Below are 24868 nucleotides of genomic sequence, written 5' to 3'. Positions count from 1 at the left end.
CATATCCAGCAGGCAGAATATATACATACATACATATCCAGCAGGGAGAATATATACATACATATGAAGCAGGCAGAATATATACATACATATGAAGCAGGCAGAATATATACATACATATGAAGCAGGCAGAATATATACATACATATGAAGCAGGCAGAATATATACATACATATCCAGCAGGGAGAAGATATACATACATATCAAGCAGGGAGAATATATACATACATATCCAGCAGGGAGAAGATATACACACATACCCAGCAGGGAGAAGATATACATACATATCCAACAGGGAGAAGATATACATACATACATATCCAGCAGGGAGAAGATATACATACATATCCAACAGGGAGAATATATACATACATATCCAGCAGGGAGAAAATATACATACATATCCAGCAGGGAGAAGATATACATACATATCCAGCAGGGAGAATATATACATACATACATATACTGTTATAGACACTTCATACTAAAACACATATACGAACAATACAATATAACATCCGACCAGTTATTGCCTACGAGACACTTACACATAAAAGCAAATTATAACGTCATGATCAGGATAAGGTAAAATAAGGCATGCACTTACACAATGTTTAAAATTAAGGTTGGGTTATGAACACGCACGCTAGCACGCACAAGCACACACACACGCCAAATTTCTTATAAAGTCACGCACACAATCATACACAAACACGTAGATACCCACACACCCACCCCACACCATACCACACACACACGCACACACGCACACACAAACACAAGCACGCACACACACATACCATACGTAGATTATACCCCACACACGCACACACCATACGTACATTATACGCCACCACCCCCCCACCCCCCTCACACACACACACACACACACACACACACACACACACACACACACACATCCAACACAGAGGTGCATTTATCCTCACCGACACTCAACATAAACATTACGAGTATAACAATCAATTAAGAAGTAGACCTCAGTCTCTACTGAGTTAAAACAAAAAGGGCAAGTTCTATCCTGAAGGGGGACAGGGGGATTTATGTAAAAATTATTGCTAAGTGATTATGCATTCTAAACCCCACGTATAGTACCATATTACAGTTAAGCTTCAGCCCACGCGGGAGTGAAGTCGAAGATCACCTGTCTCTTTCAAACAGCGAAATTACTATAGAAACTATGGTCCTTAACTTCTTTTGAGTAGTATATTTAGTTGAAACACATTAATAGATGCGTGGTGTTCGATGGCACAGTGGGACGAGTGTGCACTGAAGGCGCTGTGGAATAATACAAACAACACATATCAGAATCAAAACTTGGTGGCGAAAAGTATCATTTTCTTTAACATGTAATACTAAGCCAAAAAATCAATCAAAGACGGTATGGCAAATGTAACTTATTATTTTCTTCATGACGGAATTGTCAACGTCAGGTAGTGGTGTTTTTGAATACCATGTGGAACCATATATATATCAAAGCTACTTGGTAAATGTACACTAATAAATCGATGAGGTTATGCCCATTGTCATTCAACAATGGAAAATTAAATTCATTACACTTTTGTATGTCCTTATTATTGTGATCTAAGATACAAGTTTATAACAGAATGCTATCTGTCAAATTATCCTGTACCTGCTTTTATTTCTCCTCTCTCTTAAAAGGGGCGGTCGGGTAGCCTAGTGGTTAAAGCGTTCGCTCGTCACGCCGAAAACCCGGGTTCGATTCCAGACATGGGTACAATGTGTGAAGCCCATTTGCGTGTCCACCCGCCGTGATATTGCTGGATTATTGCTATAAGCGGGGTAAAACCATACTCAATCACTATATCTCTCTCTTAAAAGAATGATGCTATCATATAAAAACTGGCTAAATATGTTAAAAATGTAATTTGACCCAGAAACAAATTGTTAAACTTTAGTATATCCAAATATGTAAAACTACTTATATGTAACTCCTTTGTATATGTGCCGGAGGCCATACATGCAATAAATATCTTCGACTTCACTCCCGCGTGGGCTGAAGCTTAACTGTAATATGGTGCTATACGTGGGGTTTAGAATGGATAATCATTAAGCAATAATTTTTACATAAATGGGAAGGCCTCCTCGATATCAATTACAGAATATTGACGAATGCCATAAAATCTGATTCTAAATTGTAGTTTATTTATCTTAGAGTGTTCTATTCCTAAAACTATTCCAAACGTATCAACATTCATGAAAATACATTTAGATTCTTTGAACTGCTGCACCCTACAAGCACTGTGACCAGACACCGTTCCACAAAGCGATCTTAGCGCTACGACTATCGTAAGCCAGTGTTAAAGTATGGGAGTTACGACCATCTAAGCGCAAAGATTGCTTTGTGGAACGGAGCCCTGACCAGTGAAGATTCCGGGATAGAATAGGTCCTCAGCAACCCATGCTTGCCGTTAAAGATGACTATGTTTGTCGTAAAAGGCGACTTACGGGATCGGATGGTCAGGCTCACCGACTTGGTTGATGCATGTCATCAATCCCAATTGCGTGGATCTATGCTGATTATGTCAATCACTGGACTGTCTGGTCCAAACTCGATTATTAACTGACCGCCGCCCTATAGCTGGAATATTGCTGAGTGCGGCGTTAAACAACAAACAAACAAACACACATTGTGAAAAGGTGCAGCTCTTTATTTGTTCAACATATGTAGTATAATTCCGTCAAACTTCTGGTATGGTAACAGCTACGTATCTGGGATTATCCTTGGGTACTCATAATATGTGACTCGCTGTGCAGAGCTACGTCCCTTGGGCACTCCAGAAACCTATGATTGTGGGTTCGAATCCCGGTTTGCCCCGATTATGTTTCTAGGTTTGTCGGCACCATACCCGTGCTCGTGGGTTTCACCGAAGAGGTAAGCGTATGAGACCTGCATCTCTTCGGGCTTTCCTCCCACATTAAGCTGACACGCCGCGATATAACTGGAATACTGTTAAAAGCGGCGTTTAACTTAACCCAACTCACCCACTCATAATATGTGACAGGGCAAGAGTCATGACCTTTATGCTAGAAATATACAGATACGGTTTGCTACTGTTGCCGTTTTGGGAGTATGTCAAGTACCGAGCATACTGGTAGCACAAGCTGGCCAAAGTCTGGCATTAAACGACAGCACTATACCAAAGGGCGACTTACAGTACGCCACAATGATTACATAAGTATGATGTCGTTGTGAAGTTGTGTACGAGTCACGTGTATCCTAAGTCGCCATACTTCGCTCAGCCTGGTTCCGCTGGCCCAGGCTTTAAACAATAATCCACTTATGTGATGGCAGCCTGTAAATTCTCGAGTCAGGACCTGGCGAACCATAAAGAGAGTGCCAGAGGGGATAGCTCTTTATCGTAATAGATACAAGAAAACATTAAAGTGTATATTTAAGGTAAATCGACAAACATGCACGCTGACAGACGCAGTTGGGTTAAAGTATAGAATCATACTGTGAATTCGACATGTCGAAAAACCGAAATGGATTGAAAAGGTTAAAAAAAACATCACAAAATATCTCACTAGACTAAAGTACACCCAAATGCGATTTTTATACAAAAATCACAGTTTGAACACTGTTTTGTTAAAGAAACGTCATAAATCACTTCCAAATAACAACCAATAAACGTCGGGCCATATAATCCAGAGCAAATGAAGCGTGGTGGTCCTAATGACCAAGATGGCGGGCGAGCGTCCAGACATATGGAAGAGAGTCTTGACAATTCATTTCTCTGTCATGGCGCTGGGTAATAAAAACACACAACAATGGTGGGTAATGATCTGAGAATGTCTTTTCTTGGAATATAAACAAATGGGACCATTGGTGGTGCTGATGTTTGTGCCTGGAAGTCGAAGGTATGAATCGACATTTTGAAAGTTAAATCAGCGTGGATGGCAAATTTCACTTCTTTGAGCGGATTTTTATCACCCTACATACTTTGTTAATTTGTCGATGTGGACAGCTTGGAGTGAATGGCAGGCATTGCAAGCATCTCACATACGTGGGGAATGTGGTACTGTTCCCGCCCACCTTTGCGTGTGTGTAGTCATTATTTGTGACGAATCCATCGGCCCATACTGTCGTTAATCGCTCCACACAAAACTGCCTCACGTTTTACATGAATACATCTCCTAATCGTGTAATTTATTCTAACGTTTTGATTTGTTGAACATCCAGGAATGCATACGACAGTGCTTGTTTATGAAGATGTCCAATACATGCAAACTAGGAACTTTTCGTTCAAACACATTTGTTTGTTACAGGAACCTGAACATCGTTTTTCACACATTTTAGAAATTACTGAACTTATCACACTAGTGTCTAACTTAATCAGGGGCTTGATAATGTAATTTTCATCAGATGAATTGCTGATGGAGTCGCGCTCAGTAGACTCGCAATTCGACGTGGAAGTTGTGACACTCGTTAAAAGTTCAAGGTTTATTTAATTAGAAGAATGGCGTGTCTAAAATTTGACTATGTATATTTTTCACAACTTTTCTTTTATGAATACATGTACATATCAACTATTAGTTTACTATCAAGGACAGAGTTGGAACTAGAGAAATGTCGTCAATAACCCCGCTAGTCAAAGCACGCCATTACACTTCCTATATTCAAGATCCGTAGTCCAGCCTCTCCACCTATCCGTTCCGGTCTTCCCTAGCTGAGATGCACGCAGCGTCATCCGCGCATTGAGCCCCGAGTGGTGATATTAAGGCGCTTCAGTCACCCCGACTAACGCCATATGAACGTTAAGCATATCTCACTCTTATAGTGCATGTTAGACAGGACATCGACCCTCTGCATAACCGGTAGTTGGAGTGTCACTGTAATACTACGAGACAAAACACCAAACACAGCATCTAACAATTTTCACTATGTTTTTTTCCCGATTCTCTCAGGCACTATTATAAGTAAGACGAGTTCTATGGATGAACAACTTCTTTATTACAATTAGTGCGACGTTTCGGTCTAGATCCTAACACCTTTATCAAGCAATAAACAGTCTGCTTGTTTACTCTGTGTTCATTAGTCATCCACTGGCCTCCAATTAGCTTAATCACCTCTCTGTGTCCATCAACTAGTCACTGTAACAACTTAGATGTCTATAAGTGTATATGTACCTATGTTGTTTAGCCCTATCCATCTACTGCTTGATAAAGGTGTTAGGATCTACACCGAAACGTCGCACTAATTGTAATAAAGAAGTTGTTCATCCATAGAACTCGTCTTACTTCATCACTCCAACTTCTAAATGCCACTGAAAGAAGCCACTCTAATAAGGACGTGTCAGTGCAAATAGATCACCGGTACATACCCTTAGCGCAAAACTTGAGTACCCACGGCCGGGGAATATCTCTCATACAACAGTCTTAAAATGATGTTTGTCTCAATGTAACACCCTCGTAATAAAGACTATGCCTAATGAGATGAGGTGAAATGGGGTTTAACGTCGCGTCCAAGATTATTGCACTTATATAGCGACGTGCATGCACTTGTGTGCTTGTACTAGACCGGACTGATGCCGATTTATGATGCTAGCTCACTGAGATACCATGCCGCAGTTGAACATGAACACCCCACTCATACACAGTATACTGACCCCGAGCCGACCAGTCCTTGTTTAAGCCCCTTAATGCCGAGCGCCAGACAGGGTAACAACAAGTACCATCTTTTAACGTATTTTGGTATGACGCGGCCTGGGATCGAACCCCGGACCTCCCGCTCTCCGGGCGGACGCTCTACCACTAAACCATTATAATCACGTTCTTAAACCAAAGTGTTGATAACACAGAATACACCATTAACAGTTGTCCGGTATGGTGTCTGGATTTCCCGTCCCACCCTGGATGCAAGGCGCAGATTCTGAGTAATAGAATGTAATGCGTTCTGTATAACTGAATGGTCCATACCCCGACGGCAGCTAGGTTAACCCTGGGTCAGCTCATCACGAATACATCACATTCATATAGAATCTCGGCATTTTTCTAATATTCGACAGTTTCAAAACGCAGCTTCTTTGCTAAGAATGATCCAAATGCATCTATAAGCGTAGTACTTGAAAGTTATTGCTGGCTACAGGTAACTATATACAGCGATCCCTCGTTACAACGCTACCTTCGGGTTCCAAATAATTGTTGAGCGTTATAGATGATCAGCGGTTTAACGAAGGTCGAGTCGTAGGTGTATATTTTGTAATTCAAATATTAGGTTATAAGTCAATATATTTATTGTAGCGCGGCTGTTCTATTATCCTGATCCCACGAAGACAACTCTTACGAATGGTCAATGGGTTCAATCACCATAAGGTGCGGTGTGGTGGCCAAGCGGTTCAGGTGTTCGCTCCTAACACTGAAGACCAAGTCTTTGTGTCCTCTCTCGTGGCACTGCTGAAATATAAAACCCTTCTAACCCATGCACCACTATATTACCGGGCAGAGAGTAGGCTAATTTACATTACGCGAGTGTAGGAGTCTTGAAGCCTTAAACACGGCTATGAATAAATTCCAAGTTTCCAGTGCTTTTCTTAAGATTTGTTGTTGGGTATTCCGGGTCAGAATTGGTTAGCTTTTGTTTCGTTTGTTGTTTAATGCCGTACGCGGCATTATTCCATCTGTATGATGGCGGGTATTAACATAAATACCCACGGGGCGCTAATCGAATAAAATTGACGAACGAGGATCGGGTGGTTACTGTGTGCAATCTGTCTGATTGCACGTCCTAGCCTAAACTGAGTGGATCGTTGCCCACATATACTTCTGTCAATCATTTGCCTGCGACAGCCTTCATTTGCCTTCAATCCCCGGTCGCGTCATATCAAAGGACATTAAAAGAAGGTACTTGTTTGGCGCTCGGAGTCAGTATACTGTGTCTGAGTGGGGAATTCATGTTAAACTGCGGCATCGTATCTCAGTGGGCTATCACTATAAAATCGGCAAATCGACTAGTACAAGCACACACACACACACACACACACACACACACACACACACACACACACACACACACACACACGTGCATGCATGCATGCATGCACGTCGCTATATAAGTGCAATAATCTTGGACGCGACGTTAAACCCCATTTTACCTCACCTCACTTTTGAACATGAGGGTTGTTATGGGGGTAGGAGACACGTGGAAAAATGAAACGCAAAGCTGTACCATTATAGAATTGTGTATGTTTTCTATTTCTTGATTTACGGATCCACTGATCGAACTGTTCATAATTTAACAAAGCAAACAATATGAGACTTCTCGCATAGTGTGTTCATTAATTTTAACCATAAAACAAACTGAGTGGGCAGTACAAAAAAAATGTTCTCAGATCAATAAAGTAACGGTTTCCTCTTGTTCGACCACCGCACCCTTCCATTTGGTACAGTGAATCCATAAATAAGTACAGTAAACTACGGTTTCTAACGAACTCGAGGGGACCACTAATTGTAGTTCGTAATAACCGTAGTTCGTTATAAGCATACATACAGCATATATACAACAAATGGTCGGGACTAAAAATAAGTTCGTTATATCCATCAGTTCGTTATAAGCGTATTCGTTATAAACGTAGTTTACTGTAATTATAAAAAAGATGCCAAAGTAAACAGTTGAGTTTTCACTGGAGTACTGGAGTATCCAAACTGGAAACAACTGTTACTAAAATAGTATTGTAAAGACGTATTGGTATATCCAATTTCGTTACCTGAATAGCAGGTGTGTTCATGTGTGTCATATCTGTTAAACTTTAAACAGTACACATCTGGTCCCCCTAAAAGTCATGCTAAGTCATCCAACTATTTTGTTAAATCACATAAATATAAGTCATTCTATACATCAGTCATACCACACCCTTCAACCATTCAAACACATATTCAGGCAGGTAGATAGCGTTTTGTCACTGTGGCTGACATATACATAAAACTATTTACTCCCCACCTGCCCAAGCTAGATGCGGCCGAATATTAAACTGTCACAAGTGGCCTTTGCGGTCTGGGCCCAATACTAAAGATGTATACAGTCGTATCTATTATGTATATCGCCCACAGCTGATCAATGAATAAACTGAGTGAGTCAGTCAGTAAATATTTTGACATTGTCATAACTGATAATGAAGGGCCTGGTCATACCTGTCCGATTATGCGAACCGTGAAGGTCCTGGTTAGAACAGATCTTCAGCAACCCATGTTCGCCGGAAGAGGCGAATATGCTTGTCGAAAGAGTGGTTGGTTGGTTTGTTGTTTAACGCCGTACTCAGCAATATTCCAGCTATATGACGGCGGTCTGTAAATAATCGAGCCGGTCTGTAAATAATCGAGTCGCCTCTTACGACAAGCATAGTTGCCTTATATGGCAAGCATAGGTTGCTGAAGACCTATTCTAACCCGCATCTTCACGGGTCTTGAATGAGAGTGTGTAATTTGTGTTGCCACGTAGTTCATGGTTATCTTGTGGCGTGATTTTACAAAGACCTAACAATGGAAGTTGACATAATAGGTTTGTGTGTTGTTTAACGCCGCAGTAAGCAAATGTCCAGCTATATAACAGCAGCATGTAAATAAGCAAGTCTGAACCAGTCAATCCTGTGATCGATATCATGAGCAAAGATCGACGCCGGCGGGGTAGGTAGACATGCTAGCAACTAAGTTGCCGAGTCTGACCACCAGAACACACACTCGCTCTTCAATAATATATCTTATCTTTAGCCTAAGGAAATAGTGTTAATAAATTGATGAATGTTTCAAGTTTTCGGCTTTTCTTTAAGTGAGTGAGGTATTAGTTGGTAGCTGGTAGGGGATATCAGGCGTTAGAGAATCTGGCCGCCAGACTCGGTCCAGGCCATGTAATTAGTGGCGCGTGTGGGACCGGGAATGTCTATTAGTCATCCCGGGCACAGGGTTTGGACATACGGCCACGTGGCCTGGTTTCTGGGGCGATTATTGCAAGCGCAACCAATTAGTGCCAGATTTAACCAAATGACCAACTGTCTTTCTTTCTGCTGGGAACAGAGTAGGAATGGGTTAATTGCCGACAAGTCCATCTGTAGGTTGTAGTTCAAGAATATGCCACACCACCAATACCACACCATCCCCTAGGCGGGGGTCTGGGACGTCCATGGGGTTTGATGCCACCGGCAGAGACCATATACCGATTTATGGTCTCTGACAGAATGGCAAATACGTCAAGGGAGTCTGCTTCGTGTATAAATCCTTCTTCCTGCAAGCAAAACAATGGTAACAAGAGTTTGCCACTAACCTGGCTATATCCCCCGCCCCTGTTGCAGAATGTATGACATAATTAAATCTAAACAAACCCTAACCTGTTTTAACCGAGGTGGATCTTGTCATGGAAATTGTAAAAAAAGAGTTTGGAACCTCAGTCCATCTTGTTGCCATGGAAACGTAAAAAATAGATATTTCAAAAATTTCTCAATAGCAAAAGGCACCAGTTCAGCATGTACCTGACAGACCTGCAAAGTTTCATGAAAAAATATTGAACGGTTTATGAGTTATGATCCGGAAACGAACCCTACCCTCACAGAACCTACGTCCATCTTGTTGCCAAGGAAACGTAAAAAAATAAACATTTCTAAAATTTCTAAAATAGCAAAAGGCACCAGTTCAGCATGTACCTGACAGACCTGCAAAGTTTCATGAAAAAATATTGAACGGTTTATGAGTTATGCTCCGGAAACGAACCCTACCCTCACAGAACCTACGTCCATCTTGTTGCCATGGAAACGTAAAAAATAAACATTTCTAAAATTTCTAAAATAGCAAAAGGCACCAGTTCAGCATGTACCTGACAGACCTGCAAAGTTTCATGAAAAAATATTGAACGGTTTATGAGTTATGCTCCGGAAACGAAACGGGACTGACGGACGGACGGACGTACAGGACGGACGGACGGACGGACGGAGCCCGTTTCTATATCCCCCGTCAACTTCGTTTGGCGGGAGATAAAAACATGACAAATGAGGTGAGGTAGGGTTTAACGTCGCGTTCAAGATTATTGCAGTTATATAGCGACGTGCATGCGTGCATGCATGCGTGCGTGTTTGGCTGTTTGTACTAGTCCTGATGCCGATTTATAGTGCCAGCCCACTGAGATACCATGCCGCACTTGAACACGAATACCCCAGTCACAGTATACTGACTCTCGGCTTAATGCCCAACGCGAGGGCAGGGGTGGCCCAGTCGTCTAACGCAACGCGGTACGCAGTGCAGAGTTGCGGCCCTTGGGCATGTCAGAAACCTATGATTGTGGGTTCGAATCCCGGTTCACCCCAATTATGTTTCTAGGTTTGTCAGCAAAATACCCGTGCTCATGGGTTTCACCGAAGTTGTAAACGTCTGAGACCTGCATCACTTCGGGCTTTCCTCCCACATTAGGCTGACATGCCGTGATATAATTGGAATACTGTTAAAAGCAGCGTTAAACCCAACTCACTCACTAACTAATGCCCAACGCCAGACAGGGTAACAACAAATACCATCTTTTAACGTCTTTTGGTATGACCCGGCCGGGGATCGAACCCGGTCCTTCCCTTCTTAGGGCAGTGTACATGACAAATGAGCGAGTGGATGTTTGTTTACATGTTGGTCGCCTACATCTACACCCTAGCAGTTCTTAAATGATCAGGATTGGACAAAGGAAACCATAGACTGTTAACCTAAAGATAGGAGAACCATCCGCCTGGTCTAGTGCTAGATCGAGTGCAAGAAGGTCGGTGCTATGATCTCGGCCGGGTCATACCAAAAGAAGTTAAGAGATTGTATTGTTACCCTGCTGGTGCTCGGCATTGGGGGGCTAAAACAAGGAATGGTCGGCTGGGAGTCAGTATACAGTGTCTAAGTGGCGATTCCATGTTACACTGAGGCATGGTATCTCAGCTAGAACTACAATAGGTGCAACAGCCTGGAGAAGCACGCATGTATGCACGCACGTCCCTATAAAAGTGCAATAATGTTGACTGGATGTTAAACCCCATTCCACCTACAAAGCCACAAGCACATCTTCTTCCCGAGGCAAGATAGTTAACTGACTTTGAAAGTCCAGTTTCCACTGGACTTTTATAGATGCAAGCACTTTGTCTGACACACCACGTATCATAAATGATCAAAATTCTATTTTTTCAAATATGTTTTTATAAATTTAAACATTATTTAGGAACTGGTCATTTATAATAGAGGAAGTGGGGTTGGTTTCATGAAAAAATGTTACATGAGGAGGGGGGGGGGCAGCAAAACGCTGACCAACCCAACACCACCAATGGGTGTTCAGGCCATCACTGTCCCTTCAAACAATACATCTATATTTATTTATTTCATCAATGTAAATACGACAGAGAGAGCCCATCCTTGATTATTTCATTATTTCACAAATCTGTCAGGAACACTGTGGAACAAATGCGACTGGCTGTATGCGGACAACCTCAGCAGTGACTTCATCAAACCAGCATGTGACATGTACCGTGTCTATAGCGAAGAAGTACAGACTGTCCTTGCACTTCTGTCTCCGGTACACAGACCGTGGGTCTTCATTCAGCACCTCCTGTATAGCAGCTTCAACATCCCCGACACAGCTGAACAGATTCAGTCTGTAGCTGGAGTCAGGGCTGTCTGCTGAAAACATCTGAAGCTGTTCAGCTGCAGTTGGTGTAAACCGCACTCTCAGTTTCCTGACATTACTGATCCAGTCTGCAGTCTTCACGTCAGTAGTGTGATCACCATGTGTTTCAGTTGATCCTGTAAGGAGACTGCACGACAAGGCGCCAGGAGTTACCTCCCCTTCATCACCAAGCTTCTCTTTCATCTTTTGTTTATGTTTACAGTTTGTCATATTTTCATCTTTCTTGAAACTATTTTTAGATTTAGGACTTTGATGACTTTCAGAGAGTACTGTACCACCTGTATCCTCATCATCAGTTTCTTTAAAGTCAACCTCTGAACAACTTGGCAGATTCCCTCCAGTTTCCAGACTTGTGGATTGCTGTAACAAACGTGGATGTCTGATGGTGTTGCAAACGCTATTATCTTCTTCAAGTGAAATGTCAGTCTGGCCAAGACTGTGTGATTCTGTCTCATCACATTGTTGTGATTTTGTAACCATGGTAACAGGAATGTCATAGTCCGGGATGTATGGCTTGATGTCGAGGATCGGGGTCCCATCGAGGATGTCAATACCTTTCAGATATATCGTGGCACCTGCAGACAGTACATCAAACTCATTAACCACTTCTATGCCAAGCTTATGTGACATAAGACCAAGAGAGAGCGAGAGACCCTAACAATTGTTTCTTAAGATCATCACCTACTGAGATGACATCGAGGTGAGGTGAGGTGAAATTGGGTTTTATGTTGCGTCCAAGATTATTGCACTTATATAGCGACGTGCATGTATATGTGTGTGTGTGTGTGGCTGCTTGTACAAGTCCGGACTGATGCCGATTTATAGTGCTCGCCCACTGAGATACCATGCCGCAGTTTAACATGAATGCCCAACTCAGACAAAGTAAACTGACTCCAAGCCGACCAGTCCTTGTTTCAGCCGAGCGCCAGACAGGGTAACAACAAGTACCATCTTTTAACGTCTTTTGGTATGATGTGACCGGGGATCGAACCCCGGAACTTCCGCTATCCGATCAGACGCTCTACCTCTAGACCACGGAGGCGGTGTGAGATAACATCAAAATAATGTAGAATTGACAGTGTACCTGCACATGGACAGTTACAGCATGACCGGAGATACCAGAACTACCAACAAAAACAACTGCACAAACACAGATTTATTATTCCTTTTGGTTTTGTCCAACCTTTACACTGTTTGTAAAAGTTCATGCAAATGGGTCTGACAGTGACATAATTTAATTTACTCTTAGATCCCACTTAAAGCATTGCAACAATAAATAAAACTAAATTTACTTTCGGTATTTTCAACACAGCAGGATAATTATTTCTATCATGGACGGACAATTCTGAAGGCCCCATAGTGTATGAGGTTCTTTTACCTTGTATTTTGTCCACAGCTGCAAGGGTGAGACCTATAGCATTTGGTCTGTAGGGAGACCTGGTGGAGAACACCCCCACCCTCCTTCCATCCAGCCTGGGGGGTTTCACCTTGGCCTTAGTGTGGGCGTTGTTGTTTTTATGGAAGAGAAACATGATCCTGAAAAAAGGTAAAGTTCATACTGCAGACAAGTTCATGTTTGCTTTACCAAAACAACATTTCTAGCTCATTCTGAATCTAACAATGTTGATTTTTTTCCTGAAAACCAAGAACAATTAAAGAGGACAAAGAAAAAACTCCTTACTCACTGATCACAGAAAACCAGTTGTTCTGGTGTCTGTGATGAATATTAGAATCTGAGTGAGTGACCCCTGCCTTGATTGAACTCTAAAAAAATAGTGTCAAGGCCATAGAAACCATTGGAGTATCTGATTTATTTGTTTGTTTGTGTGTGTGTGTGTGTGTGTGTGTGTGTGTGTGTGTGTGTGTGTGTGTGTGTGTGTGTGTGTGTGTGTGTGTGTGTGTGTGTGTGTGTGTGTTTTTGTGTGTGTGTGTGTGAGTGAGTGGGCTGGGACAAGTACAAGTTGACTACTACTATTAAGTTGATGTTATAAAACAGTTAAGAAAAGTATTGTTAATTATGTTAATTGTGAGTTTACCACACATGAGAGAACTTATCCAGGTCTTCTAAAGAGTGTTCAGGGTTGTTAAAGACAGCCTTCTCAATTGTAATACTGCCTTGGGCATGTGCACAGATGGCTGGTTGACGTGGTGTACCGTTCTTGTGGTGAAACACAGAAGTCATGTGACCAATAGGCTTCATGTGCCATAAATCTGAAACATAAATAAGGATGTTTTTTGCTGTACATCACCATGACCACAATAATATCACTTTTCATAAACAGTAGTGAGTGAGTGAGTGCGTGAGTATGGTTTTACGCTGCTTTTAGCAATATTCCAACAATATCATGGCGGGAAACACAAGAAATGTTCACACACATTGAACCAATGTCAGGAATGGAACCTGGGTCTTCGGCATGACGAGTGAACCACTGTAACCACTTGGCTACCCGACCGCCCCTTCATAAATACTAAAGATTCATAGAAGAACTAGTGCATAACAATACAGTGAGATTATGAACTCATATAAAGTGATACAACTCTACAATTTAGTAGGTCATAGTTTGAAAAGGAATGGCAAACACCATTATTCAATAGTTAGGTCTTGATCTAACAAATATATTGTTGTGGCTCCGATAGCAGTTATTTTCAAACATGGTAGGTAGGTAGACTTCTTATTTTTATTTTTTTTAAACCACCGACTGTATTCAAGCAATCATGAAGACATGAAAATAACAAACCATGCCAATGTGGGAAACCCAGGTATATTTATGAGCCTGCCCAACTTCCACCCTATATATACATGATGAAAGATTCCATAGGCTAAACACTGATAAAACATCAGGCCTATAGTCTTGCCTTCTCAGTCATGTAGTTTGAAGATTGTGACTGTCCCACTTTTTATGTTGTAGTTTTTTATATAGAAGAAAAAATTATCTCTTTGCGTTCATGTTGAGTTGAACCGATCACATGTTCATACATATATATAGTTGAACATTCAGCAGCTGTTTTTTTGTATTTTCCGGGTTTTAATAATCGGAAACCGATCTGCAGGACATTGGTCATTTTACTATTTCAAGTCAAACTTGACTGTCACTTTAATATTTATAGTCTGGCCAAAGTTTTAATGTAACAGACAGTATTGTTTAAAACGTACAAACCGTCCATCTTAAAGTATTAATTGTAAACTATCCTGTCCCGTCTTTCCAACACGAGTTTGGTCACCTATTTATGCTGAAGCCGTAATGAATTTAAAACGAATTATGAATGTCTTTGATAGATTTTGAATGCAATTGGTACAGTACTTACACATATTCCTAGCCGCAAATATCATGTTATTATTGTCAATTGTTTACAGCTAGCATATAAAGGTGTATGTCTTTGATTGAAATTTATGCGTGAAGTTTGTGTCCGTAAGAATATCGATGCTATACTTGTAAACAACCCTATATGAGAAACCGGAAGCAGGTTTCTGCATAGCAACAAAAGAAAAACAGGCTTTATTTTACATCAGCTGGAAATGTCCCGATTACTAAACTTGATTGCTGTGGAAACTATACTACAATGTTGGATTTAAGTGAAGTTTTTGTCACAAACGTGAGTCGATATAGCTTTGTGAAAAGATTTATGTTGACTCGACCGTCGTGAAGATAAACTGTCATGGCCGACATCGTTCATTGCAGCTTCTGAATCTGCATGTTTCTGTTTGATATATGTCGTATATATACAAGTGTCATTAACAGTGTCTTCCACCACTGAAGAAATATTAACTTTGCGTCGAAATGTTTGTCAATATTGTATCAGGATGTCAGACTCATGTTCTAGAATATAAATAACAAAGCCTTGTTATTAGCTGATGTGTTTTATATAGGCAGGTGCGTTTTAAGGTTAGTATGACAGATGTGGATATTATTCAAGAATTGATTGTAATTTATGAACTGTCTATTGGTCAGAAGGCCAGGCCATTTCTGAAAATCTGAAATTGCAGCAAGAACGTCCCTATTCTCCATGGACTCACACAACAGTTAGAAGACACTTCAACAGGTCTTGTTGAGGGTGGTGTAGTAGAGCATAGCATCCATGTACTCATCAGCTTACTGACTGGGTTAACATCTTTGGTCATGCAGACAATATTTCACATAAGACAGTGTGATGATATTAATTCATAATGAATATTACTTATGTTGTTTGTTCATCATACATAAGGAAATACTACTAACCTTCATTTATATTCTGGGACTTATAGTTCATGGGGAAAAAATGTTGGTTTCTTTCAAGTATGCAACAGGGCTCTAATTAAGGTGATAATTTAAATTAGGCATGTCTTTTTTCATTTAAAGTGAACCAAATAGGATAATATTTTTCATCTTATTATCAAACTTGAGGAATTTCACTGGGCTAGATAATCTGCAGTTGTAATTTTGTCCCTTCCTTTTCATTGATATTTTTTTATTTCTGGTACATTAAGCATGTTTACATTTTCATGTGCTTTCATGAATAAAATATTGTCAAAAAGTATTTGATTAATGATTTCAAAAAGAGTGGGAACTTATTTTAGTCATGCCATTACGATTTTAACTGTTCCATCGGCAGTAACATACAATGACAAAATTTAGTATGGATTATATTTTGTCTGTGGTTTTACCTTTGCTTTAATACTGTGCAGGATTTTACCAACACATACAAGTTATGAATGGATGCACTGAAGGTGGCATGCACATTTTACTTTTCTGATAAGAAATACACTGCAGAAACAAAGTTCAGACTGTTCATTTCTTATTTTCTCACTTAATCACAAAGTTTCATTTGAAACATGGAGATCACACTCTTTAACAGCTATATATAATGCCAGGTACAAAGAAACGTCTTCAAGTTAGATTCTCACAATGTGTTATCACTGAGCGCTATTCCCACAAGGCAATGGAAGTACCATTATCATATGTGTTTGTCACACATCTGACATTGAAAGTATTCATTTATGCTTGTTTTTGTTTCAGGTCAGAGTCATGTCAAAGACTTCATCAGGAATACCTCTGTAGCAGATTACAAATCTCATCATGAGTACAGAGGCCAAGAACACATCAAGCTTCCAGGGGTTTATGCGGGAGTCAAAGATTCGCACCCCCAAATACCAACCTGTCAGAGTTGTCAAACCTGAGAAACATGATGCGATGTATCCCATGAGATGGCCACCATATGATAATGTAAGTTTCACCATTTTCTAGGAAGGATCTTGAATATTACTGGCTCTGTTGCCCAGTTGGTTATTTCAAACAACCTTTCTTTTCATTATTTCACAGTCATCTAATTATCCCTCTAGGTTTTTCAAATCCCTGCATATCGTTTATTTGATTGCGGTTGAAATGCAAAGGGATGTTCATAGTCCTGCAGATGTAAACCAACAGTACACATCTCTGCCACTGGTGGCCTTACCAATAGTAGGGACATGGTTTTAAGCCATCCTTTGGAAATTGTCAAAACATATGCCCAATATTCTGAAATATTGTACCTTGAAATTGCTGAAAGAAAAAGCTTTAAGCACAAAGTTGTGAAGAAGAATTAAGTGTTTAGTTCATATTGATGAAACAGCTTGCCTATGGGTTCATTCATTTCAACTACTCTCAGTTTCAAAAACTTTTTTTTTAATTAAAAAAGTACTTCCTCAGATTTCATACTGATTAAGGGGAGATGCAATCACCACCTCTCAACCCTTTTTGTAGCATACTCAACATTAAGTTGCAGCTTCAAAATAGATGTGAGCGAGTGTGGTTTTACACCGCTTTTAGCAATATTCCAGCAATATCACGGCGGAGGACACCAGAAATGGGCTTCACACATTGTACCCATGTGGGGAATCGAACATGGGTCTTCGGTGTGATGAGTAAACGCTTTAACCATGAGGCTGCCCCACCACCCCTCAAAATAGAAGAGACTGCTTTTAGTGTTTTCTTGAATGATATGTAAACCATTACTTTTACCATTTCAGAATGATGTTGAGAATCGTATTGATGGTGTGCTTGGCCCGCTGTCTATATTTGCTCCATTTCCACATGAGGATGGTAGGCAGAATTGTTCATATTCTCATTTACATAATATATATACTTTAACGATGTGATTTTCTTTTGTTTGATTGGTATTTTCCATCTGATGAATATTACAGCGAATATTTTATGTGTAGAAAATAAAACAAGTGTACCGGTAATATAAATTATTTTTATCTTTTGTTTCTAGAACCAGAACATGTGGAACTTGAATTAGAGCGCCCAGTCACTCCCATTGACGTAGGTATTCTTGTATATTTTATTAAGTCATTTTGTGAGAAAATATAAGTGTTCTCTTTCTGATTGAGCATGTCAGTAATTTTCTGTTGACTTATAGCAAGAGATCAAGAGTCAGCCATCATCTCTGGACCAGCTCACAAAGTTTGTGAGGCGCCGGATTGCAGCCCGACCTGATGTCCCTTTCCTCTCCATAGAAGATCAACAGAATCTGGTAGGGAACAATCTTAGTAAATAATCATTCCATTCCTGCTTGCTGTGGTTAGTTGTTGAACCTGATGTCCTAATGAAGTTCATTTTTTTGCCATAATAGTGTAGTATGGGAGAGAAAACATATCAGTGAGTTAGATGGGTTTAACGCCACTTTGAACACTATTCCAATAATGTCACAGCATGTCAGCTTGACATGGGAGGAAAGCCTGAAGGGATGCAGGTCTCAGACGTTTACCACTTAGGTGAAACTCATGAACACAGGTTTGGTGCAGACAGATCTAGAAACAGGAGAGAACTGAACATAGGTCTCTGGTGTGCCCAAGGGACCAAACTTAGATGTCCTAGTTTATTGTGCCCCCAGAAAACATATTGGATTCCTCACTGTATGTTAATTAATGAAACGTAATTATAAGTTTGAGTTATCTCCCTTGATGTGTTTTTGGCAAATGAGATTCTTTATCAGTCTGTGACTTCCTATTTTGATCTAGATAGGTCAGCTAATAAGGAAACCTAGTTTACGATTATATTCTACTGAAAATATTCCTGAAAGAGATTTCAAGGCTCAAATGGTTTTGACTCTTATTTTAGGTTTATGTGTAACTTAATGATAATTTTTTTTAAAACTTATCCCATCTCACTCTATACCTATACATTTCTCCTTCTTTTTTTCGATCCTAGATGAACACTTGCTTGAACAAAAGTTTCCATCTTCTAAAAACAATTCACCCGAACACATCTCAACATCTCAGCATCACTATGGTCACCACCCAAACAAATGGGTCATGCTCTGCAGTGCCGTGCATAAAGACCTACGGGACCTGATCAACTGATTGCCCCTGCCACACCATTCTCTTTCCTATCGCCACTCCGTGGAGATGTGTACTGAGTCTTAGAGAATTCCTCATTTTTATTTGGAGTGACCTTCCTTGTGATAACATCCACAACACTATTTGGAAAGAATGGGAACAGAACGCAATAAACGTCTGGCAGACATATTTTCTATACACCTGATCCACATGATTTGTGCTGTGACTGTTGTTGCTGTTGGTTGCCTTCTAGACCATAAGTGTTCTGAATGTTCCCACATCTTGGAGGAAGCCTTTTGTCTATACCTATGCAAGTGTCAGAAGCTTATAATTGACTGGCGGCCTAAATCGTGGGATGCTGTGCCATGGGCTCCTCTACTAAGAAGCCCAAATGTGTCACCAAACCCACTGCCCCCTCCACTGTAACACCCGTGAATCCACCTGCGTCTAGCATACCTTCCTTGTTGGTCAAGGATGATGGCGTCTCTGACAGGTTTTTTTAATAATGACGTGTCTGCCAAAACCTCTGGATGTACTAATTACCACCTACCTGACTACTTCGTCCCAGGAAACAGTTGCACTCAAGTCGACATCGGCGTGGCACCTGAACTAGATGGGATATTTCAACACTCTGCCACAAGCGTTCTGTTATTACATTTACTGTAGATGATCGGGACCCCACTTGGATACCACCATTGCAACCATATTGTCAGCCACTGAAGCCAATGGTGCATCTGTATCCCACGCCATCTCCTCTGAAGAAGCTTTTAATCGAGGTTCCATTTCGCTGATTCATGAAAAGTTTATGGGTATCATGGACCTCATCTCGCACCATACCGGTTCCATTACATCTCTCTGTTGCCGTGGTGATCTCTAGTAAGTCAGTGAGTCAACTACTTCAAGGCAAAGGTATATCGACTGACATGGTCCTTCTACTTTCTGTTTGCCAACAGGATCCAGGAAGTCATACAGGATGTTCCTCGGGACGAGTATCTCTAGATGTCTGTAGATCTACTTAAACTTTAGAAACAGCACTTAGACGACCTATAGAAGAAATACCACCATCAACCACATTTCGTCCCTTCACAGCTTGATCTCCGAGAGGTGACTGGAGTTAGGAATTCTTCTTTTCATAGCAGAGGACGAGGTCGTCAAGGACATCATGCCCGTGCACTGTTCAATTAAAAATGTGTAAATTGGACATTAGATTGTGTATTCATAGTACTTCTCCTATCTCACATGATATACCCTCCCGACAATCCCTGCATCACAGCTCCTCTAGCCTGTCTGCTCAAAGAAAGAAATTGATGCAGAATGGGTTGTCAGGTGATCAGGTCCTGTAGGTCGCGATGCACAGGATTACAGTGCGTGACCCATATATTTGGGTAGTAACCATGGGGATACTGGGATGTGTTCGGGTAAATTGTTTTTAGAAACTGGAAACTTTTGTTCAAGCACATTTGCACATAGGATCGAAAGAATGAGAAATGTATATTGTGAGATAGGATAAGTATCATAAATATACAATTCAATGTAATATTTACAAAATTCTGTTTTTAAACATATAATCAAGCATATCTTATATTTCAGGCTGGCATCATCATGGGCGAGGTGAACTTGATCTGGCCAGACATCAGGAAACAGATTGATGACCCATTTCTGGTATGTTCAGCAGTATCATGGAGATTTACATGTACAAGTGGTTATGTACAGAGTAATTTTCAAGTTTTTGTGGAGGCCAGAGATGACTTGATCAAGCTGTGTGTGAGAGTCATCTTCCCGAGGCAAGGGAGTTAACTGACTATAAAGGTCCAGTTTCCACCCTTGCTGAAATAGGCTGGTATTATGGAGTTACATTTTGGCTGGACTAACAAGTCTATGCATAGCCCAATCAAAATTGCGCAACAAAATCAAAATCCGGTTAGTAAACCAACCTACAGATGTCTGTCGATTTCAGGATTTGAAAAGCATGTTCACCGCCAACTCATTGTCAACATATATTTTCCAAATCTTTTCATGTTATTAATCAAGGTGCTCACGTGATTTGATGCATTTCGCGATGTAGGACCCATTTTATCACAATATAGACCTTGATTATCGATCAGATTGTCTTTGTTTGAAGCAAATGCAAGTTATACGAGAGGGTGAAAACTGGACTTTTTAGTTACTTTGGAAAGTCAGTTAACTCTCTTGCCTCGGGAAGATGTGTGAGAGTAGGACAATGTATTTAATGTCATCTGCATAACAGACTGCTCATTTTTAGTAGGAGGGGGTGGGCTGGTGAGATTGGGGGTTGGGGGTGTTCTCACACAATTCTATTTGTTTTAGATACAGAAAATGTTAGGGTGAAATGTTACATAAAATTTGACTTTAGCAACTTTGAATAGATATTATCCAATAGAATTGTTATCACTGGAATTATTACATGTTTCCTTGTTAACACTTATGCTTCATTTTGCCCTTGTTATTTATTGTTTCATCTGATTTTTCTTTACAAACCTTTTACTCTATTTGTAAAATTATGGAATTTATGTATTTAGTATTTGTTTTGGGATGAGATTGAATGTTTTCTAAACCATATGTTGTATCCAAACATTGAACTGATGACAGACTTTTTCATTCTCTGTCTAGAGTCCTGAGGAGAACAAGGAGTTGAACCGGCGTATTGCTGTGTACATTGTGACTGTCTGTGAACAGCTCTTCTCTCATTATCTGGACAAAGCTCAGGGTAAACACATTTCTCATATACACATGTCGACATTTGGAGTTGATACATACATGTACCATGTGCAAGCAAAAGGAAGTTGACATCTTGTGTTAAGATACAATATTCGAGATGTCCTAAAAGTCACAGATCTTGTTTCCTTTTCCACAGTAAGTTTATATACTTTGATCTTTCTATGTGATCATTAGATTTAATCTGCTGTTTCAGTTTTAAACAGCAGAGGTGTATTCAGTGGGCCTGCCAACATGAGTCGACTCAAGGCCCAGCTAGCCCTAGAAGCAAGCAAGTTGTAAGTTGCAGAAATATTACACAATCTGCTCTTTCAGTTCACACAGGTATTTCATTACTTGAGTAAGCTTGAATTATGAAAGTGTAAATGTCAACATTTGCATAAGTTCTGGGCATGCTTATTACACATTCATATTTCAGTAAAATAGTGAGTGACATGGGTTTAGCGCATCTTCCCGAGGCAAGGGAGTTAACTGACTTTAAAAGTCCAGTTTCCACCCTTGCCGAACTTATATCAGACAAGCTTAATGTGGGAGAAAAGCCCGAAGTGATGCAGGTCTCTGACATTTACCGCTTTGGTGAAACCCACAAGCATGGGTATTGTGCTGACTAACCTAGAAACATAATCCAGACAAACCAGGATTCGACCCGACAATCATAGGTTTCTGTGTGCCCAAGGGAGGAAACTCTGCACAGCAAAGTGTAACGCTTTAGACAACTGGCCCACCCATGCCCCTTCAGTATTATAAGAGTTTGTGAGCTTGATGACTCATAGATTAGTATTTGGGGTTTCAGTAAGATGTGGCACTGGTGACCCAGTCGTCTAAGGCGCCGCGATTCGCTGTGCAGAGTTGCGTCCCTTGGGCACGCCAGAAACCTATGATAGTGGGTTTGAAGCCCTGTTCGCCCCGATTATGTTTCTAGGTTTGTCAGCACCATACCCGTGCTCCTGGGTTTCACCGAAGTAGTAAACCTGCATCACTTCGGGCTTTCCTCCCACATTAAGCTGATACGCCGTGATATAACTGGAATACTGTTAAAAGCGGTGTTAAACCCAACTCACTCACTCATGCACTCAATTCAGTAAGATGTAGTTATCATTTTGATCTGTATATACAGTTTGACCATCCTGACAATCCGGCGCTACATCGTTGCTGACATGAGAGGTCAAGGTGAAACTGATTCTGCTGCTTCAGAGGACTTTTTCCCTTCTCATCCCACCAAGGCTAAACCGGCTGTGGGTGTATTTGCACAACTCTCATATGAAGGACTGGTAAGGCTACAGAGTCAACTATATATGCAGAGTTTAGTGGTACAGTGATCCCTCGCTACAACGCTACCTTCGGGGTCCAAAAAATTGATGAGCGTTATAGATGATCACCGGTTTAACCATGGTTGAGTCGTAGGCGGTAGATGACCAACTAAACAGTTTACATGCTTAGCCTACCTAACATGATCTACGTTGCACGTTTCAGAGATTAAAAAGTTGTTTATGATTCATAGTGTAAAAAAAGTATTAATATGCATATGCATATAAATATGAGTATTAATAAAATATATTGCAAACATTTGTCCAGATAAATAATTAATTTTTTATAACCAGATATTAAAATAATAGGATTAAATTGCGTACTATTAGTAATATTTGTTGACTGGTATTTCCGGTGTTACATGATCGCGGTGATCAGCTGATAATATCTTCTGAGATGGGGAAAAGTATCGTGTCATTGGAAAACTTGAGTTTTTTGAAAATGTCAGTAAATTTTGGGAGCCGTCCTTTCTCACGGGCTATAACCGAGTGAGCCCTATATTGAAGAGCGCAATAGCGAGGGGACACTGTATAGAATCATTGCAATGATGATCTTGTAAGTTATCTCCCTTTGATCAACAAGCAGAAGGTGTGAGTTTGAGTTCTTGTCATGGACTTTACTGACATCAATCAGTATGGGTTTAACCAGCCCTCTCCACCATACTTCCTGCCCCTTGAAAACATCAACACTGTCATCCATCTGTCATGATTGATTAACATATATTGGAACAGATGGACAGTCATGTTCACACTATAAATGTGAAGATACACTTAATGGATGCTGAAGGATATCTTCAGATTATCCAGAGAACTTGTCCTTGTGAAGAATAGATTGGATGATTTAAGTGTGCTTTAAAGCCATCAGTGTATGGTTAGGCTAAAACAAATAATAGTCTTGGTTCTCAGGCACCACCCGCATCATCATAAAGTCTGCCGCACGTTTGGGTTTTATTTCCATTTTCAAAAAAATATAAAAATCCTAATACTTAAACACAATGCACAAAAAAAATGGAAACAAAAACGAAACGTGCTATGAACTTAAGATGATGTGGCTGAGAACCAAGACTATTAATTTTTTTTTAGCCTTATTTTTCACCTTTAAATATTTCTGTATGAGTAAAAATACATTCTAGGTTAATGTTGAGTTAAGATTCCAACATTTGCCTGTGTTTCTGTCAGATACAAACAAGTCGGCCCAAGTCCAAGGTGAAGAAGTACAGGATGAGAACACTGGACCATGATGTGAGAGAGGTGGGTTCTGTACACACCAGCTTTAGAAGTCCAGGAGCTAGAGTAGTTTAATGTTGTCTGTGTTAAAGACTCAAGAGGTCGTGGTAGTATTTGCCACACATTTGTCAGAACACAATAATCTTTAGGCAGTGGGGATTGATAAATGAGTTCGGAGTTGGAATCAGTCTCTATGACCCATGAAGACCCAGGGTAGAAAATAATTCTTCAGGAACCAATACTTGCTGTAAAAGGCAACTGTGCTTGTCGTAAGAGGCAACTATGCTTGTCGTAAGATGTGACTTAGGCTCACTGGTTTGGTTGATGTTTGCATTATATCCCAATTGCGTGGATCAATGCTGATAATATCAATCACTGGATTGTCTGGTCCAGACTCTATTATTTACTGACTGTCGTCATGTAGCTGGAATATTGCTGAGTGTGGCGTTAAACAACAAACTGACCAACCAACCAACTGAAGAAACACTATATTCACACAATCTGTTAACAATGAGAGACATGATATATTCTGAATATTTGGCATATTTCTGCTATAACATATTTTCTGCTATAACTTTTTAGACAACCTACTGAGATTTTTCCCCCCAAATATGATAAATATTTTGTTCCCA

At 40.4% G+C, this 24868-nt stretch overlaps 2 protein-coding genes across 2 annotated transcripts in view; one reads left to right on the top strand and one right to left on the bottom strand.

Moving 5' to 3' along the window:
* Positions 1 to 11399: 11399 nt before the first annotated feature.
* On the bottom strand, positions 11400 to 14902 carry LOC139459378 (tRNA (adenine(37)-N6)-methyltransferase-like). The gene is made up of 4 exons (XM_071240839.1): positions 14831 to 14902; positions 13709 to 13883; positions 13051 to 13208; positions 11400 to 12247 (listed from the first exon to the last, which is right to left on the bottom strand). Exons 1-4 carry the CDS (start codon positions 14835 to 14837, stop codon positions 11430 to 11432), a joined length of 1158 nt encoding a protein of 385 aa, XP_071096940.1. The 5' UTR covers positions 14838 to 14902; the 3' UTR covers positions 11400 to 11429.
* A 228-nt stretch (positions 14903 to 15130) lies between these two features.
* Positions 15131 to 24868, top strand: part of LOC139459367 (coiled-coil domain-containing protein 87-like) — a 34016-nt gene continuing 24278 nt past the window's right edge. The window contains exons 1-10 of the mRNA XM_071240831.1: positions 15131 to 15266; positions 16667 to 16873; positions 17656 to 17728; positions 17901 to 17950; positions 18048 to 18161; positions 20557 to 20628; positions 21598 to 21694; positions 21899 to 21980; positions 22820 to 22973; positions 24189 to 24260. Coding sequence (XP_071096932.1) covers positions 16727 to 16873; positions 17656 to 17728; positions 17901 to 17950; positions 18048 to 18161; positions 20557 to 20628; positions 21598 to 21694; positions 21899 to 21980; positions 22820 to 22973; positions 24189 to 24260 — 861 coding nt within the window. The 5' untranslated portion in view covers positions 15131 to 15266; positions 16667 to 16726. The remainder of the gene's footprint in view (positions 15267 to 16666; positions 16874 to 17655; positions 17729 to 17900; positions 17951 to 18047; positions 18162 to 20556; positions 20629 to 21597; positions 21695 to 21898; positions 21981 to 22819; positions 22974 to 24188; positions 24261 to 24868) is intronic.

This window comes from Haliotis cracherodii, unplaced genomic scaffold, assembly GCF_022045235.1.
Source record: "Haliotis cracherodii isolate W230 unplaced genomic scaffold, xgHalCrac1.p SCAF_1, whole genome shotgun sequence".
Taxonomy (NCBI): Eukaryota; Metazoa; Mollusca; class Gastropoda; order Lepetellida; family Haliotidae; genus Haliotis; species Haliotis cracherodii.
The sequence above is the reverse complement of the archived record's forward strand: the minus strand, read 5'-3'. Positions and strand labels throughout refer to the sequence as shown.

Bases quoted from the DNA above. Each gene is read 5' to 3' on its own strand.
- LOC139459378 (XM_071240839.1), bottom strand. The intron at 13,209-13,708 runs GTAAACTCACAA...ACCTTTTTTCAG, and splicing joins GATAAGTTCTCTCATGTGTG to GATCATGTTTCTCTTCCATA. The intron at 12,248-13,050 runs GTAAAAGAACCT...TACTGTCTGCAG, and splicing joins AGCTGTGGACAAAATACAAG to GTGCCACGATATATCTGAAA.